At 49.3% G+C, this 20,429-nt stretch overlaps 1 protein-coding gene across 5 annotated transcripts in view; it reads right to left on the bottom strand.

Moving 5' to 3' along the window:
- MLH3 (mutL homolog 3) overlaps positions 1–20,429 on the bottom strand; it is a 24,319-nt gene extending 3,890 nt beyond the window's left edge. For 3 of the 5 annotated variants that reach the window (XM_068254511.1, XM_068254514.1, XM_068254515.1), the window contains exons 1-10: positions 19,816–19,937; positions 12,585–15,767; positions 10,911–11,003; positions 9,958–10,022; positions 8,513–8,617; positions 8,139–8,232; positions 5,672–5,743; positions 5,486–5,591; positions 5,100–5,259; positions 1,645–1,668 (exon numbers count right to left, since the gene is read on the bottom strand). In XM_068254511.1, coding sequence (XP_068110612.1) covers positions 1,645–1,668; positions 5,100–5,259; positions 5,486–5,591; positions 5,672–5,743; positions 8,139–8,232; positions 8,513–8,617; positions 9,958–10,022; positions 10,911–11,003; positions 12,585–15,699 — 3,834 coding nt within the window. In that variant the 5' untranslated portion in view covers positions 15,700–15,767; positions 19,816–19,937. The other 2 variants (XM_068254512.1, XM_068254513.1) reach the window with 2 other exon arrangements.

Here is a 20,429-nt window from a genome sequence, read left to right as displayed (position 1 = left end):
ACACACACTGCTCCATGCACTGTGCCCAGTCCTCTGTACACTGTGCCCTACACACACACACTGCCCGATTCACTGTGCTCAGTCCTCTGTACACTGTGCCCTACACACACACACACACACACACACACACACACACACACACACACACACACACACACACACACACACACACACACACACACACACACACACACACACACACACACACACACACACACACACACACACACACACACACACACACACACTGCACCATACACTGTGCCCAGTCCTCTGTACACTGCCCTATACACACTGCCGCGTACATTATCTCTTCTCTCTACTGCTATCCCACACACTGTACACTGCACCACAATCGGTTACACAGTTTACTGTACACTATACCATTATCTGCTACACACACTTTATACTGCACCACCATCTGTAATGCTGGGCATACACGGCTCGATTTTGCAGCTCTAATCTCCCGCCTGATCGATTCCCCGCTCGATTCCGCAGGCGAGCGCGGAAACAATGGGGCTGAAGATCGGACATGTCGGAAATTATCTATCGAGCCATCTAAATGGCTCAGAATCGAGCCGTGTATTCCCAGCATTGTATACACAGTACTGTACACTGCACCACTATCTGCTACACACACTGTACTATACACTGCAGCGCTATCTGCTACACACACTGTACTATACACTGCAGCGCTATCTGCTACACACACACTGTACTATACACTGCAGCACTATCTGCTACACACACTGTACTATACACTGCACCACTATCTGCTACACACACTGTACTATACACTGCAGCGCTATCTGCTAGTACACAAACACTGAGCAATAGGGCCAGTATGCCCAATGAATCGAGCCGTGTATTCCCAGCATTGTATACACAGTACTGTACACTGCACCACTATCTGCTACACACACTGTACTATACACTGCAGCACTATCTGCTACACACACTGTACTATACACTGCAGCACTATCTGCTACACACACTGTACTATACACTGCAGCACTATCTGCTACACACACTGTACTATACACTGCAGCACTATCTGCTACACACACTGTACTATACACTGCACCACTATCTGCTACACACACTGTACTATACACTGCACCACTGTCTGCTACACATACTGTACTGTACATTGCACCACTATCTGCTACATACTGTTCTGTACATTGCACCACTTAAAGCTACACGCACTGCACCACTATCTGCTACACACACTGTACAGTACACAATGTTAAACACTAGTACACAAACACTGAGCTATAGGGCCAGTATGCCCAATGTTAATTAGTGTGTGATGATACTCTATTCACAAAAATAACACTTCCTAGTAAAACTACATGGGCTTGAATCACAAAGCCGAGCTAACTCATAGCACGGTTGTGCTTGCGTTTTTCGCTCGTCATAATGCGCGTAACAATTTTCACAAAAGTGCGCAAAATTTTGCGTTTGCGCATTAAATTTTACAATTGCTCGCAAAAATCGTTACGCACATTATAACGCGTAAAAAAGCTGGGGCAACTGTGCTATGAGTTAGCACGGCTTTGTGACTCAAACCCCATGAGTGTTAAACAGTGCAGGGCAATGCACACATGTTTAGAATATACCACCATCTCTTCTCTCACTTACCTGCATCTCTTCCTGCAGAAATTCCTGGAGAGGAGAGAGACAAGTTAGTGGCAGTCACATCAATGCTCCCCCCGCCCCCCCCCCCCCCCCTTCCCAAAGTGTTTATCACCGGGGTAGTACAAAAATGACCCTGATGGTGAACGGATGCTGGCTGGTTGACTGGGGAAAGTATTAGCAATTTGTAAGTTTCTTTATGAGAGAGGCTGATATTAATCCTCGTACACACACCAGTGTCGCGCTTTACAATCATTACTTGATTGGTCGGGTGATATTGGGGCGTAAGCACTGTACTGACACACAGTTACAGGCAAGCAGTGTGTGCTGTTCTATGGAGAGGGAAGGATAGCCACAGCTTTCCCACCTGCAAAATCACACCAGAATGTGCGCAGGAAAAGGACACGCGCAATTCCTGCATGCTGTACTTGGGAACCTTCCTTAAAGTGGAAATTAACTCAGAACTTCCTCTCTGCTCTAAAAGATAAGCAACAGCATAGTAACCTTTAAAGAAAAATATTTATTTGTTACAGCTGATACTAGTCCTGCAATAAATCTGCAGCCGAGGGATCAAATTACAACTTGTGGTTAGTCACAGATGATGGGGATTCGACAGGCTAAACTCTCTAAATACATACAGGGTGCATTTCTCTCGGTTTTCCTTCTGTCCTGTGCAAGAGTTCGGGTCCACTTTAAAGCCGAATACACATGGTAGCTAGCCTGTTGTCGGTGAGGTGTTGGTCTGGGCTGTGGTGTGTGTACAGGTGTCCCCCACCCACATACCGGGTCTCCAGCATAGAATTTGTAAATAATTCACATTGCAGTACGTTTTTGGACTAAAGGTACATTTGTATATGTCAGCAGTTTATCTTCACTTCAGGTGTGCTTTAATGCAAATAATATTATGCAGTTTGGCATTGGGCCAATCACAGTTGTCAGGAAGTGCATTTTATTGGCCCAATTCCAATCTGCATATAATTTGCATGAAAGCCGGAATTATTCGTATCAAATTCTATCTCTATTGAACACCTCTCAAGCACCTACCCGTCTCAATCATGCTCCTCTCCCCACTCCTAGCACCTCCCAGCCTCAATCTCCCCATCCACCCTCCTCGAAAAAAACTCCCAGCATCAAATCCCCCCTTCCCCTCCTAGCACCTCTCCACCTCCACTTCTACACTTTTCCAGTTCCAAGCCCCCCTTCCTCCCTCCAATCCTAGCACATCTAAGCCTGACACCCCCCCCCCCCCCCCCTGAATTCTATTTTCCCCCAGCAACTCCCAACCTCCACCCATTCTCCTTTCTTAGCACCTCTCAGCCTCAACCCCTTTCTCCCTCCACTCATTGTGGTAAAAGCAGATGTCTTTTTAGGCTTTCTATATTTTGCTGATCTATTTTCTGAAAATCATCATAACTTACCATTGCTGTATTGAAAATGAAGAAAAAAAGGTGGGGGGGGGGAGTGCTCTCTAGTGCATTAACTATTTTAATGTAGCTTCATACGCAAAATGAAATAAAACTCACAATGTAAATCATTAAAACATCGCATATCACACCAATAGTGTTTCATCACCGCTTCCTGCAGATTGAAAGTCCAGTCTGGTCGCCTCAATACTGTGGCCAGCAGTGGTTGGAATCCTCTAGCTGACGAAGATCTGACGAAGGCGTTGAACGCTGAAACGCGTAATGACGCAATAGGTGCAGGCAGCTGCTGAGATCTCGCCGTGTTCCTCCTTCCGCTGGCGCTACCGGAACTCCGGATTCCAACCACTGCTGGCCACAGTATTGAGGCGACCAGACTGGACTTTCAATCTGCAGGAAGCGGTGATGAAACACTATTGGTGTGATATGCGATGTTTTAATGATTTACAGTGTGAGTTTTATTTCATTTTGTGTATGAAGCTATGCGTATTAATGCACTAGAGAGCGCTCCTCCCCCCCCCCCCCCCTTTTTTTTCCTGCCTTTACCAGCCATTTGGTCCCAGAGTAACTTAGGAGCAGCACTCAAAAGTGGTTAACTACAGACCTTGTGGAAGTTCAAGTTGGAGCGCAGTGGAATTGTGTTTTGTTTTGTATTGAAAATGACCCCGGCATGGCTTTTCCCAGCAATACAGGAATATGAGGGTTAGTTCACAGTGCTCAGTTGTGTTACAGAATAATTCTGGATGTCACTTACTGCCCATACAATGCTATGGGCCTGTTCACAGTACTGCGTTGTAATGGATTGCATTTGTTTAACTCTTTGCATGCAGGCTTTGAATTAATGTCTATTTCCACTCTCCATTACAGTTCACAGACATTTTAAAGCATGCATTATACAACAGACCAGTGTGAATCCAGCCTAGACTGTACAGCTTAATTTAACAAAGTACCTAAACATCAAGTTCTCCTGAGTGAGGTCATCTTTTTGAGGTCTATCTCCCAGCAGCCACTCTCTCTCACACAGTCTTACTCGGACCCCACATCCCCCAAACATTATTCAACTTCCATTGCCTACCAGTGACCATTTTCCATCCCAACGCCACTGAGTTTCAGTACACATCCACAATTTTCCCAGTCTCCATCTGTTAAGACCCCCAACCTCTGCCCAACAGAGAACTTCCCATTAAAGTCAATGGGAACCCAGTGTTCTCCCCAGAATTTTTTTCAAGCCGGGTGGCATGAATTAGTAGCCGGGTGGGGCGAGATGAGAGAATGTAGGGCCAGTGCTTCTGTATGCAACTCTGCTTACAGAACTGGAGGAGGTGAGCTGATGACAGCTAGGTTGTCACCAAAACTAAAGCACCCGGCTAAAAGAGCCTGGGGAGAACACTGAACCTGGAAAAAAATAACCAGATACTTACCTAAGGAGAAGGGAGGCTCTGGGCCCTACAGAGCCTTCCCGCTCCACTCACGGTCCCCTCATTGCAGCATTGGCTCCCCCGTTTCAAGCCCCCACTGGAAGAGGCTTCGGGAGCTGAGTGGCTCTGTACTGCGCCTGGGTGAGTGCGTGAGAGAGGGCGCTCACACAGGTGCAGTACGGAGCCACCCCTCTTCGGGAGCAGTCAGGCTCCCGAAGATTTCTGAATACTCCTTCGGTGGCAGAGAGCAGTTGAATACTGCTTAGGGAGGTGGAACAAGGGATCCGTGAAAGGAGTAGCAAGGCACTGTAGAACTCGGTGCCATCCCTCTCCGTAGGTAAGTATCTGGTTGATTTTTTTTCCAGGTTCCCAATGACTTTAACACCTCACAAATAAATATCAATTTCCACTGATCCAATATACACTAGTCCTTCCCAACCTCCACCCTCCTAAACTGTTCAACTTTCAAACCCCTCTTTTACAAAGCATGCCCCAATCAACTCAACCCACTCTTAACATCTGCTTCCCAATATTGTCCTTTCACTAATCATCTGTTACCTTCTAACCTTCCATAGAGCGCAACTCCTCCCCACATCTCTGCATCATGTTTTGTCTCACTCACCTCCACCAGTTTCTTGGCAATAGTTGCTCTCCTGTGGTTTGATTCTTTGGGTCTTTTGTCCACAAAACAAATGGGTATCTCACTGACTAGAACCTGAGGGTTGCTGCCTTCAGAGAATGAGACCGACAGTCCATCCTTGTGTAGTGCAGCTACTCGTGTCCTGTACAGAACAAAACAGGGCAAGTCAGAAGAAAGCTGGAAGATGGACGAAAACTGAAGCATTGTAGATATACAGCAGACTTTGGTGTGGTGGCAGAAGCATGGTGAGAAGAGGAGGGCAGAATGGCATGGAGTGAAGAGTCAGGAGCATGGCAAGTGAACACAAGACTTGGGTGAGTTGGCAGAGTATGGGCAGAAGAGGACAGCAGAGATGATTCATAATTCACCTAAGGAGCCGATGCTGCTCCTGCGTAATATCCAGCTCTAGCGGTGGGTTCACAGTGGACACCTTCAGCTTTCTCCTGCCATCTAATGGCGACACCTCGTACGAATCTTAGTGATAAGATTAAGTATGACTTCAGGGCACCGGTTATTTATTACTACCAGCAAAAGAATTGCATAAGCCAGTTTACCTGCAATCAGCTGTTCCAGACGTACCCGCTCATGTGCCGCATGCTGGTCCACCAACACCACAAGATTTCCACCTGAAAAAGTCAGAGCTGTGAGTGTCCCTAAAGTGTGTGACGACTGCTGCCACCCCTCCAACCCACTGCCTAGGTGCAGGTCCCAATTCAATACCTGCCTCCACTCCAGCACACTCTGGACCCAAAGACGTCACCCCAGACACTCTGGACCTGAGTTGGCACCCCAGCACACTCAGGACCCACAGCCATCACCCTAGCACACTCTGAACCCAAGCCAAATCTGGACCCCGAGCCATCGCCCCAGCACACTCAGGACCCAGAGCCATCACCCCAGCACACTCTGGACGCCGAGCTGTCACCCCAGCACACTCAGGACCAAGAGCCATCACCCCGGCACACTCTGGACCCCGAGCTGTCACCCCAACACACTCTGGACCCACAGCCATCACCCCAGCACACTCTGAACCCAAGCCAAATCTGGACCCCGAGCCATCGCCCCAGCACACTCAGGACCCAGAGCCATCACCCCGGCACACTCTGGACCCCGAGCTGTCACCCCAGCACACTCAGGACCCAGAGCCATCACCCCGGCACACTCTGGACCCCGAGCTGTCACCCCAGCACACTCTGGACCCTGAGCCGCCACCCCAGCACACTCTGGACCCCAAGCCGCCACCCCAGCACACTCTGGACCCCGAGCCGCCACCCCAGCACACTCTGAACCCAAGCCAAATCTGGACCCCGAGCCATCGCCCCAGCACACTCAGGACCCAGAGCCATCACCCCAGCACACTCTGGACGCCGAGCTGTCACCCCAGCACACTCAGGACCCAGAGCCATCACCCCGGCACACTCTGGACCCGAGCTGTCACCCCAGCACACTCTGGACCCTGAGCCGCCACCCCAGCACACTCTGGACCCCGAGCCGCAACCCCAGAACACTCTGGACCCCGAGCCGCCACCCCAGCACACTCTGGACCCCGAGCCATCACCCCAGCACACTCTGGACCTGAGCCGCCACCCCAGCACACTCTGGACCTGAGCGATCACCCCAGCACACTCTGGACCTGAGCCGCCAACCCCAGAACACTCTGTACCCGGAGTTGTTACCCCAGCACACTCTGGAACCCGAGCTGTCACCCCAGCACACTCTGGACCTGAGCCACCACCCCAGCACACTCTGGATCTGAGCCGCCACCCCAGCACACTCTGGACCTGAGCCGCCACCCCAGCACACTCTGGACCTGAGCCGCCACCCCAGCACACTCTGGACCTGAGCCGCCACCCCAGCACACTCTGGACCTGAGCCGCCACCCCAGCACACTCTGGACCTGAGCCGCCACCCCAGCACACTCTGGACCTGAGTCGTCACCCCAGCACACTCTGGACCTGAGCCGCTACCCCAGCACACTCTGGACCTGAGCCACCACCCCAGCACACTCTGGACCTGAGCCGTCACCCCAGCACACTCTGGACCTGAGCCGCCACCCCAGCACACTCTGGACCTGAGCCACCACCCCAGCACACTCTGGACCTGAGCCACCACCCCAGCACACTCTGGACCTGAGCCGCCACCCCAGCACACTCTGGACCCGAGCCGCCACCCCAGCACACTCTGGACCCGAGCCGCCACCCCAGCACACTCTGGACCTGAGCCGCCACCCCAGCACACTCTGGACCTGAGCCGCCACCCCAGCACACTCTGGACCTGAGCCGTCTCCCTAGCACACTCTGGACCTGAGCCACCACCTCAGCACACTCTGGGCCCCGAGCCATCACCCCAGCACACTCTGGGCCCCGAGCCATCACCCCAGCACACTCTGGACCTGAGCCACCACCCCAGCACACTCTGGACCTGAGCCATCACCCCAGCACACTCTGGACCTGAGCCATCACCCCAGCACACTCTGGACCTGAGCCATCACCCCAGCACACTCTGGACCTGAGCCATCACCCCAGCACACTCTGGACCTAAGCCACCACCCCAGCACACTCTGGGCCCCGAGCCATCACCCCAGCACACTCTGGACCTGAGCCACCACCCCAGCACACTCTGGACCTGAGCCGTCACCCCAGCACACTCTGGACTTGAGCCATCACCCCAGCACACTCTGGACCTGAGCCGCCACCCCAGCACACTCTGGACCTGAGCCGCCACCCCAGCACACTCTGGACCTGAGCCCTCACCCCAGCACACTCTGGACCTGAGCCACCACCCCAGCACACTCTGGGCCCCGAGCCATCACCCCAGCACACTCTGGACCTGAGCCGCCAACCCCAGAACACTTTGTACCCCGAGCTGTCACCCCAGCACACTATGGACCCTGAGCTGTCACCCCAGCACACTCTGGACCTGAACCGCCACCCCAGCACACTCTGGACCCTGAGCTGTCATCCCTGCACTTTGTAAATTCCAAGCCACCACCCCAGCACACTCTGAACCCAGAGCTATTACCAGAAAACTCTGGGCGGTTATTTGACTCTGTCATCTGACCAGTCTTCGTGTCAATCATGCAGGCGATGAACTTATTGTCAATTTGTTGTAGAACCTGAAGAAGAGACACCTTTCCTGAGCAAATAATTGAAAATGTTATCATAAAAACATTATGAGTGTTCAAATAGCAGCACCACCTCCCCTACATGGTGTAGATCCTCCCCCTCCACTGGTTTGGATCAACTCTCTTCTGCATGGTTTGGGATTATCCCCTCCCCTGGTTTGGATCCCTCCCCTACATGGTTCAGATCCTTCCTCCTCCTCTGGCTTCGCTGCTCCCCGGCATAGTTTGGCTCCTCCCCCTCTCCTGGTTTGGCTTCACCCCTCCCCCTCACCTGCATAGTGTGGACCATCTCCTTGGTGAAGCGATATGGATACAGGACGTTGTGTATCTTCACTATGAGGGGGTCTGAGCATCCTGCACTTATATCCAGCCCCATCTGCCAGAAGAGACACACAACAATGCAATCAAACCACCTTCATGTGACAAGTACATGGATAATGGCCCCTTCATGGGGTCATATGGGGCACAACAGTGCATAAGAATCTACACTAGACATCTGTGCTTTGAGAATACAACAGAATATAATATAATATAATATAGAGGGAAGTAGTACTGTTACCTAATGTGATAGTTTGGTAATTGTTGGAGGCTGGAAGTCCCAGCAGAAGGATCAGGTCTGTGACGAGAAATATGGTGGACGTGGCAAAAGAAGGGTGGTCTGCAGAGTATGTTGGGGGGAGGATCTATAGGTATAGCAGTCTGTCCAGGAGGGGGGGGGGGGGGGTCTGTAAGGTGCAAAAGAGTAGAGAGGGATCTGTACCTGTAGAGTACAGGAGGTTGGAGAGGGGTCTGTAGGGTATGGGAGGGTGGAGAGGAGTCTGTAGGGTATGGAAGGGTGGAGAGGGGTCTGTAGGGTATGGGAGGGTGGAGAAGGGGTCTGTAGGGTATGGGAGGGTGGAGAGGGGTCTGTAGGGTACAGGAGGGTGGATGGGGTTCTGTAGGGTGTGGAGGAGGGCTGTATGGTATGGGAAGATGCAGACGACATGTAGGCTACAGGGGAGGAAAGGTCACTGAGTCTAGTGTGTTTGTGTGTGTGTGTGGGGGGGGGGGGGGGGGGGGCTTATCTGCTTCTATTTCCCCATCACTGACAGCTCAGTGTCCGTGCACTGTGCAGTCCAACACCCTCGTCAGTGAATTGTGAAAGGAATTTGATAACATTAAAGGCAGAGATAAGCAGTAAATCATATACAGCAGTACTTACACAAACTTTTCCCATTCCAGTTTAAAGTGGACCTGAACTCTTGCACAGGACAGAAGGAAAAAATAGAGAAATGCACCCTGCATGCATTTAGAGAGTTTAGCCTATCTAATTCCCCCCTCATTTGTGTCTAATCACAAGTCCTCTATATCACATGACTGCCTCTGGCAGAGATGGCAGATAAGCCCATTTGAAAGCACAGACTGTTAACAATACGTCTGCTTCCATGAATCAGGCAGTAGAAACTGTGCAGATTTATTTTAGGATTTGAATCAGCTGTAACAAACAAATATTTTATTGTTTAAAGGTTATTATGCTGTTGTGTATCTTTTAGCAGAGAGGACGTTCTGAGTTCAGGTCCGCTTTAAAAAAAACATGTTAATGGATAGTGTTCCTTTACAAACACAGGATCTGTGAGACAGTCAGTCTCTGTGCTCCGGCAAGCCTTATGTCTCTCTCACCTTAGCTGGCTTCATAACGCAGCTCAAATAGGAGCAACAGTTCTGCCGAGTACTCACCGAGGGATGCCGGGGAAACACCTCATTCCTCCAGCCCGAGTACAATCTCTCCAGAGAGCCATCACCTGTAAAGATCAACAAACCAGGATCAGCATGACAGCCCCTGGATCAGGATATGAGGGGTGACCAGGATCAGGATGACAGTCCCTATACAGAGGGGGATGAGGAGTGACCAGGATCAGCATGACAGCCCCTAGATCAGGATATGAGGGGTGACCGGGATCAGGATGACAGCCCCTGTATCACAATATGAGGTGTGACTAGGATCAGGATGACAGGATCCCTATACAGAGGGGGATGAGGAGTGACCAGGATCAGCATGACAGCCCCTGAATCAGGATATGAGGCGTGACCGGGATCAGGATTGCAGCCCCTGTATCACAATATGAGGGTGACGGGGATCAGGATGACAGTCTCTATACAGAAGGGGGACAAGGGAATGAGGGGTGACAAGGATCAGGATGAGAGTCTCTATATCAGGATATGAGGAGTCAGGATGATAGCTCCTGTATCACAATATGAGGGGTGACCGGGATCAAGATGACAGCCCCTGGATCAGGATATGAGGAGTGACCGGGATCAGGATGACATTCCCTATACAGAAGGGAGATAAGGGAATGAGGGGTGACAGGGATCAGGGTGGCAGTCCCTATACAGAGGGGGATGGGGCAATGAGGAGTGACAGGGATCAGGATGAGAGCCTCTATATCAGGATATGAAGGGTGACTGGGATCAGGATGACAGTCCCTATACATACAGAGGGGGATGAGCGAATGAGGGGTGACAGGGATCAGGATGACAGCCCCTGTATCACAATATGAGGGGTGACTGGGATCAGGATGATAGTCCCTATACAGAGGGGGATGAGGAGTGACCGGGATCAAGATGACAGCCCCTGAACGGGGGCGGGGGGAAGGGAGATAAGAGATGTTAATGAATGGTACAGTCTCTACCTGTCTGCAGGGTCGGGTTCCTCTCTGCACTGGACTTCGGTAGGAATGACATCAGGAGGTCACTCCGGAAGGGATGGCATTGGTACTGGAAACCTGCAGAAAGGAATGAAGACTACTGACTATAACAGGTTTAAGTACCCCAAGTCCAACTAAGGTATCCCCTAGGTTATGAGTACCATGTGTTGAGAGCCTAGATTGTTGGAGATATATAAGAATTTGATGTTAATGCAAGAACAAAGCTGTTATTTTACAGCTAGACTTTTGCCCCGTTCGGTCTGGTTTTCTTATCTCCCACTGAAACAGTCCTCACTAATGTTACTACCGTAATGACCCCCGGCTGCAAAATCCACGGGCTGCATCTCCAAACCCCTCAACCCTACCTCAGCCTCTGACATCGTCCATCATTTTCTGCATCTGCAGACTCTCGTCACTGGGGATCATCCCTGGATCCACTCTTACCACACCAGCTGCGTGTTGGTGTACCACAAGACTCTGTTCTTGGACCCTACCTCGGCCTCTGACACCGTCCATCATTTTTTTTCTTCTACAGACACTCCTAAGGTGGCTATACATCTAGCAACTTGGTGACCAATCGACCATCCGATTCAATAATTATTATCAAATCAGATGAAAATCGGTGCCGCCACAAGCATGCCTGTTTGGTGATTCAACTGATTTAGGGCCGGAATTGGTTAAATATATCGAACAGATATCTTGGGCCGACCTGGTTGATGAAGTGCACCATAGTAATAGCATGCAATAATCGTGAACAACTAACGTGATGGAAACCCCAGCCACTGTCCCTCCCTAATGTTTTATGTGCTCCCTGATGCCCGTGCATTGATATTTTACCTGTCCCGCCATTCCAGAGGGTCTGCACTGTATTTTCACATTTGGTCCCACGTGACTACCAGCATATAGCACAGGCACCAACATTTTGGGGGACGCGGCCACTTCAAATAACCAAACTGATTTCCCTTTACCCCCAAGCTCCTGGTTATAATTTTCTACAGAGGAATGGAGGCCTTTTAATAGGAAACATCGGCCCCGCTTCCATAACAGAGTTTTCAGACCTTATCAATAAACTGAATAATGGTCTTGAAAAATCGATAGAGATATCCATAACTTTTTTAAAGTGTACTCGAGGTGACATGTGCCATGATGAGATGAACATGTGTATGTACAGGGCAAAACATATTAACAGCCAGGCTGTTTTACTTGTATTTTGCAGCCTGAAAGAGTTATTTTTTTAGGCATGGAAGTGATAGTTTCTGTCTTGTTACCTTGTAGGGAATATAGTAAACCTCACTGATAAGCAGATTACAGCCATAAAAGTTTTCCTGGCACAATACAACTTCTGAGAACAGAATGAGATTTAAAAAAAAAAAAAAGGGTCAATAGTTCAGGTACAGTATTTTAACTCTGGCACACTTAATAGACTACCACTGAGCACAGGCAACAAAACATTCAGTCTACTTCATAAATGTTTAAATATAAAATAAAACCATGGGATATCTAAAAATAAATAAATCATTTTTAGGGGTAGCAGGATTAATACAATTGTTTATCTTATCAGTTTATTTTTACCTCCGGTTCACTTTAAGTGTGATCCAAAAGCAAATATTGTATGCAATGCCAATGCCCAACAAATGAATAGCTGTTGGAAGTACATACCATTACTACAGACCACGTTGACAGACATGGTGGACAGATCCGAGGTACAGGCCGCTGTCAGATCTTCTGCTGGCACAGAGTAAGCACTGAATCCAGTATGGGGATTTATGAATACGTTCCTCCCAAGAGTCTGCTCATAGTGCTTCAGCCAATCAATGCAGGAATTCTGTGTCTCCACATCTCCTGAGTGGCCCTCTTCATGTTTTACCTGTGACTCAAGTGCAGTTATCTCTGGCCCACAGTCTGACAGACTATTGTCCATATCTGTCTCAGAGACCATAGTCTTGTTATTATCTTCCAAAGAACCAGTAGAGGGCTGTGTGATCTGAAGGACTGAAACTGGCTCAGAAACTAAAAATCTTCCTATGGTAGTCTGATTTGCATCCTCCTGAGATCCAGTGGTGGGCTCTGTGATCTGTGGAGCTGTATCTGGTTCAGAAGCTGAGCAACTATTGTCCATAGCCTGGTTTTCATCTTCCTGAAGGCCATTAATTGGCTCCATGATCTGAGGAACTGCAGCTGGCCTAATAGTTGAGCATGAGCAACCATTGTCCATATTCTGTTGTTTGTCCTCCCGTGGTCCAGTTGTGGGCTCTGTGATCTGAGGAACTTCAGCTAGCTCAGAAAATGAGCAATCATTGTCCATAGTTTGGTTTTCATCCCCCCAAGGTACAGCGATGGAACCTGTGATCTGAGGAACTGCAGCTGGCTCAGAGGCTGAGCAACGATTGTCCATATGCTGGTTTTCATTTTCTAGCGTTCCAGTGAAGGGCTCAGTAAACTGAGGCACTGCAGCTGGTTCAGAAGATGAGCAACAATTGTCCATACTCTGATTTTTATCTTTCTGATTGACAGTGGAGGGCGCTGTTGTATTAAGGGCTAACGCTGGCTTAGATGCTGGAAGTGCAGTGTCTGTGTTCTTGCTCTTATCATAATAAGATCCAATGGGGGCCACTGTGATCTGACAGAGTTCAATCATTGAGCGGTCACTAACGACTTTCACCTGCAATTCCCCAGATTGTATCTCCACAGGACATGAGACCAGTTCCTTGTTCCTCCTCAACATACAGAGCTTGCTTGCCAGTGTGCTGTGACATTTCCTGGCTGGAGTTTCATTAGCTGTGCCATGGTCAGATTGTGTCATCCCACATGCCCTGTCCATCACAGTCTGATTGTGCATCCTAGTCTCTGACTGTACAATGAATGAAGTCTCAGATGTCTCCAATTCCGTTGCTTCCGGGGCTCGAACTTGCAGCAGGCCGACATGGTCTAAGGTCTTGTGCCTTCCATAAAGTCTTCTGAATCTATCCAAAGAACCCATTTTATATGGTAAGTGCAGCTTCAAAGGTCTGGTCTTCTCAGAGACCTCCGGCATCATATTGGCAAGATTAGATGTTGATGCTTTGGTAGAATAATGTACTGCACCATCTGGTTTGGTCTCCTGAGTCATTGTTTTTTCTATAGAATCTGTTGTAGTCAGAGAGCTGAAAATATTGGATTGATTGGTGGGACCGCTATAAGATCTGGGAATAATCCAAGCTGAAGTGCCTGCTGTAGCTTCTGATCCAACATTAAAACTTTTGCTTGAAAGACAGTTTAAATTGGCGGAATGGTAATTTTCCAGTGAGGTTGTTACAGGGACAAAGGGGACACCAGCTGGGCTATCATTCTGGAGATTATCTTTGTGGTCTGATATTTCCTTCCAGTTCTGGTGCTGACCTTCAGCTTCCTGGCAGGGTGTGACATTAGAACACACAGAAGGACAGTCTGATCTCTTTGTGCTGTCAGCCTGGGGTGAATATGATGGCATAATATCTCTGGTCACCCCAGAACTGTCTCTCTCTGCTTCTCCACAGGCCGCAGAATTCTGTGCTGATATGATGGTACTCCGAAACACTGACTTTGATCTAAGGCTAACTGGATCCGAATACTCTATTGATGACAAGTCAATATTCCGGGAGGCTACTTGTTCCAGCTTAACCCCGACTAGAAATTCATCGCATGATAAACTTAAATTATGCCTCTGGTTAAATTCATTTACATCTTCTTTAGATGGTTCTAAAAAGAGGTTCTCTTTCTTCAGGAAATTCCTAAGTGCCAGCTCCACACACCGAACCACAGCGTTCCAGTCCTGGAATTCAATCAATGTTTTATCAGGCTGAAGGCAAATGTCATACTCATGGAAAGGGCACTGGATGTCCAGCACAAAAATGCCATGGAGTTCCGAACCAGGTCGGTGTGTGCCTGGGCTGGAACTTGTTCGGCCCGCTTTCTGCCGGCATATCACACTCTCCTTCTTTAACATAAAGTCAATGAGTTTATGTAAGCGTGTTTTCAATACCAGACGACTGTTGACATAGAGGAACTGCATTGTCCTGTTGTAGTATCCTTCACAGCTGATGAAGCCAGTGATCGCAATCTGACCCTCTGCATGCTGAATTTCTCGAAGGCTCTGGGCTTTGCTGAGGCCATAGATCTGACAGAAGCGGGAACACACATCCCTTGTTTTTGGCAGCTGAAGAATCATGGAGTGAACAGTATCATTCTTGAGAGAAATGGAGATATGTGGCTTCATGAGGGAAACAGCTTCTATTTTGTGGCGGACTCTCTCCAGCTCCAGGACTGGGTCCATGCATTTCCTTCGCACAGGCAGGTTGTAGAACAGGTTATATAGAGAGACTGTGGTGCCAGGACTGGGACGGGTGACCTCTGCCTGCTGCGCTGGAAGGGTCTTTCCACCCTGGAAGAGTTTAGTGAAGGTCCTAGAAGCATCTCTGGGCCTGGAGGTGACCTCAACGATGCTGCACACATCAGCAATGCTTGCAATCGCCTCACCACGAAACCCGTAACATTTCAGATTTTCCAAATCCTTCATGGAATGGCATTTACTGGTGAAGTACCTTATCCCCACTCGCTCCATGTCATCTGGGCCCAAGCCGCAGCCATTATCCACCACCTGCACTTTCAAAATCTCCAGATCAATCCGAACGGCAATGCATGTTGCCAGGGCATCAATGCTGTTCAACAGAAGCTCCTCAACACACTGGCCAACTGAGGTGATGGCAATGCCAGATCGCAAGCGGCATCTAACATCTTCTGGCAAGGCCTGGATCATCCTATACGGCAGCACACAGGAAACCGCAAACTCCACCTTCCATCATGTTCTCGGCTTTTCACAGGAACCTGACAAAGAAGAACGAAATTTACTAGATGGTGATATAAAGTTTACATACTAGTTTTTCTTGCTATCAATGATAACCCATCAGATCCTGGACCTTCCCTCAGACTCCACCCATTCCTTCAAGCCCATCCTTATAACAAACCATCCCAAGACATGTCATAAATAGGGCCTGTTTCTCCATCCTTCCTGCTCCAATTACCAGTGTAACGCTCACTTCAATTCTAACCATAACGTTACCGATGTTAAAAACAGCTTCAATGCACAGCCTAGTCCTACCAATGCTGCCCCCCCCCCCCCCCCCCCCCCCTACTCACTGACATGCAATGCACTCAGCTCTTTATGTAGCAAACATTATATGTAAACCTTATTTCAATTTGGCTTTGTTTTTAGGTGTACATAAAGCATAAACATTCCATGGTGTTATTCAGAGAAACTGGCACATAGTGTCCAGGTTTCCTGACACTCAACAGAATAGTGCAGGTGTTAAAGTGAATGGGAACCGCATTTAAAAAAATGAGGCAGATACTTACTCAAGGAGAGGGAAGGCTCTGGGTCCTATAGAGCCTTCCGGCTCCTCTCCTGGTCCGGTCGTTCCAGTGCTGGCTCGCCCGGTAGCAGTATTTGACTAATTTAGTCAAATACTGCTTTACCCGGCCAAAGGAGGCTTCAGAAGATTTCAGGGAGCCCGAGTGCTCCTGAAGAAAGGCCGCCCTGTACTGCACCTGCGCAAGCACGCTCTCTTGCACGCTCACACCTGTGCAGTATGGAGCCGCACGTCTTTAGGAGGACACGGCTCCCGAAGACTTCCAAATACCCTTTCGGTGGGGGATTGAAACGGCGGGGGGGGGGAGCCAGCACAGGATAGAGAGCACCGAGAGTGGAGATGGAAGGCTCTATACGACCCAGAGCCTTCCCTCTCCTTAGGTAAGTATTTGCTTCATTTTTTTTTTTAAATGCGGTTCCATCGTTTACACCTTGTGTGTCACCCATAGACTTCCATTACCCCAAGGCAGTACAACACGATAAGCGCCTGCAGTAACACGCTGTTGCCCCTCTCTATAGACTTTCATTGTTTATTCTGCAAAATAGAGTGATTAAATGGAGAAATTAACGGTTAGTAAAAAGGGGGCCTGAAACAAGCATGCAGCAAATCCAGTCAGACTTCAGTCAGAGCACCTGATCTGCATGCTTGTTCAGGGTCTATGGCTGCAAGTATTAGAGGCAGAGTCTCAGAAGGACTGCCAGGCAACTGGTATTGTTTAAAAGGAAATAAATATGTCAGCCTCCATATCCCTTTTACTTCAAGTTCCCTTTAAATGGAAAGATAAAAAACCTTAGAGAAAGTGTTGTATTACAGTTTTATAAGAAAAGTGGAATTCCTGAGGCCATCCTACTACCTGCTTTGTATATCCCAGTCCCTCCCACCTCATTCCACATATCCCAATCCAGTATATAAAGGAGGGTGGTATATACAGAGGAAGCGGGGTATATGGGGCGCTAGTTAGGGGACCCGGCAGGAAACCTCATAGGGAAATTCAGCTAATGTACAGTGACCAGAATTTTGTAGGCTCAACCTGGGACAGGGTCGGGGGGGAGGGGGCGCCGAAAAATAGGGGGCTGCGGAAAAATGTGGTGACTGCCGCGCCAAAAAATGGGCGTGGTCATAACATGCTATGGGCGGAGCTAACGTAATGATGCAACAGCGAGGCATAAGAAAGTAGTGTTTACGTCGTGATGCGGTCAAACGAGGATTCGCATCATGGGTGTGCAGAAACTGTGTGATGCTATTTAATAGTATGCCATAACTCCAAAGCAGCAAACACAGCCAACTATGACCATTAAATAATAAATGCAGCAACAGTTACCCCAGACACCACAAAATAAACGCAATGGGCAACATGTCAGCACAAAATAAACGCATTGCGGGCAACATTTCAGCACAAAATAAACGCATTGCGGGCAACATTTCAGCACAAAATAAACGCAATGGGGGCAAACATGTCAGTACAAAATAAACACACTGCGGGCAAACATGTCAGTACAAAATAAACGCAATGGAGGCAAACATGTCAGTACAAAATAAACGCAATGGAGGCAAACATGTCAGTACAAAATAAACGCACTGCGGGCAAACATGTCAGTACAAAATAAACGTACTGCGGGCAAACATGTCAGTAAAAAATGAACGCAATTGGGGCAAACATGTCTGTACAAAATAAACGCACTGCGGGCAACATGTCAATACAAAATAAACGCAATGGGGGCAAACATGTCAGCACAAAATGTACGCAATGTGGGCAAACATTTCACCTGGAAAAAAAAAAGCATTTACTTACCTGACATGTCAGTCAGCCATCCGGCCGGCCTCTGGTGTGTGTGTGCAGCTCCCCGGGCTCACAGGCGCAGCAGGGCTACGGCAAGATGGCGTCCGGAGGCGGAGCCCTGTACTGGAGACATAAATAGTCTCAAGTACAGGGCCCCGCCTCCGGACGCCATTTTCCGGAGCCCTGCTCTGCCTGTGCCTGCCGGAGGAGGACAATGCAGGCTGCTGGAGCGGGGCTGCGGGGAATGAACTAGCGCAGCGTCTAGGAGACGCTGCGGCTAGTTCATTGTATGGTGGCCAGAGTCCCGATGCCGGGACGTCCCACTGCTAAAAGCGGGACGTTTCCCGGGACCTCATGCAGCCTGGGACAGCGCCCCCCCCCCGAAGGCGGGACGCGTCTCGGGTAAAGCGGGACGTATGGTCACCGTAGCTAGACAAGACAAGACAAATAACATTTATATTGCGCTTTTCTCCTTGCGGACTCAAAGCGCCAGAGCAGAGCAGCAGCCACTAGGGCGCGCTCTATTGGCAGTAGCAGTGTAAGGGAGACTTGCCAAAGGTCTCCTACTGAATTAGTGCTGGCTTACTGAACAGGCAGAGCCGAGATTCGAACCCTGGTCTCCTGTGTCAGAGGCAGAGCCCTTAACCATTACACCATCAGCCAACTGTGATTGGGTGAACAGCACTCTCTCGAACTGCTAGCTTTCCAATAGCATACTAGTGATGGGTCGATCGCGAATGAGCCGGCTCTGCTGCGAACGACAAGAGCCGGTTCTCAGTTCTGAAAGAGCCAATGCCTCAGCTGCCCCACACAGCTCTGATTTGCTGTGTAATAAAGGGTGCTGAGGCATGCTAGGAGATGTAGTCCTCTTGCAGCTTGTAGGAGTGTATGGGGCGGAGCAGAGCAGTAGCGATTGCCCCAGTCAGAGAAGCAGTCTGGAGTTGTCATGGAGACGGGGCGGGGCTTTTACTCCGATTCTGAGTGGTGCCTAGTGATATTTAATGAAGAGCCGATTCAGAGCCGTAAGAGCTGGCTCTTTAATGGGAGCCGATTCAGAAGAGCCGATTCTCCGAGAAGAGCCGGAATTCCCATCACTATTGGAACTTTATGCCCCTTCACGCACCCTCCGCTTTGCCAACAAGATGAAGCTGGTTATTCCCAGGATACACTTAACATTTGGTGCTCGGGCCTTTTCCTACGCAGCCCCTACTCTATGGAACTCACTTCCACAATCAGTACGAGAGGCTCCTTCTCTGGATAGCTTTAAAAAAAAGGCTAAAAACTCATCTCTTTTCCCGAGCCATTGAGACTGCATAATGCAGGGTCACAGCGCTTTGAGTCCCCAGGGAGAAAAGCGCTATATAAATATTATTGTTATTGTTGTTATAGCATACCTCCCAACTTTTTGAGATGAGAAAGAGGGATGCGTAAGCCACGCCTCTAGTCACGCATACCATAAAGATTTGATGAAAAAAATGTGTTAATTTATAACTCAAACCACACTGGTCCGTTCTATCCTGGTTCATTTTCCTTCATATTCACATTTGAAAATTAGTAATATATCAATTTAAAGGATGAGAATAAAGTTTAGAGTCAAACACATTTTTTAGTAGAGAAAAATATATATTTACATAGAAAGAGGGACAAAGTCCTGAAAGATGGACAAATGAGAAGGAAAGAGGGACAGTTGGGAGCTATGCAATAGGTTGTAGTAAACTACACCCACACTATTCAGCCAATCACAACGCTGTGCTGTAAGTGTAAGAGGATGTTGTGGAAAATGGTTTCATATGAGGTTTCCTGCTGGGTCCTATACAGTAGACTAGCGTGACGTCAGGGGTGATCTATTGGGGTATACATGAGATGCAGGGGCTGTAACCGGGTCAATCATAGATATATGGCCCGTAATCACATCCGGAAACACGGCAGGATGTTACGTTACCTTATATGACTTCTACCTCATACCAGCCAATGAGAGCCACTTCCTGAAGTGTGGCTCCTCCTGGCAGCGCAGGCAGGGGGTGGGACTTCTCCTCACAGCGCAGGCAGGGCGCTCTTCCTCACAGCGCAGCAGGGGGCGGGGCTCCTCCTTACAGTTCAGGCAGGGGGCGGGGCTTCTCCTCACAGCGAGCGCAGGCAGGGGGCGGGGCTGCTCCTCACAGCGCTGACAAGGGGTGGGCTCTTCATCAATCCACGCTGATACACCGGACACGACACAGAAGGCGGGTCTCCCCAAGGCGCACACAGCGGCGAGGCCTCTCCTCACAGCAGGCCTAAGGGGCGGGGCACCTCAATCAATACGGAGGCGGGGCTCCTCTCAGTCATCCTCATGCCTCACAA

Source organism: Hyperolius riggenbachi, chromosome 9 (assembly GCF_040937935.1).
Source record: "Hyperolius riggenbachi isolate aHypRig1 chromosome 9, aHypRig1.pri, whole genome shotgun sequence".
Classification (NCBI taxonomy): Eukaryota; Metazoa; Chordata; class Amphibia; order Anura; family Hyperoliidae; genus Hyperolius; species Hyperolius riggenbachi.
The sequence above is the reverse complement of the archived record's forward strand: the minus strand, read 5'-3'. Positions and strand labels throughout refer to the sequence as shown.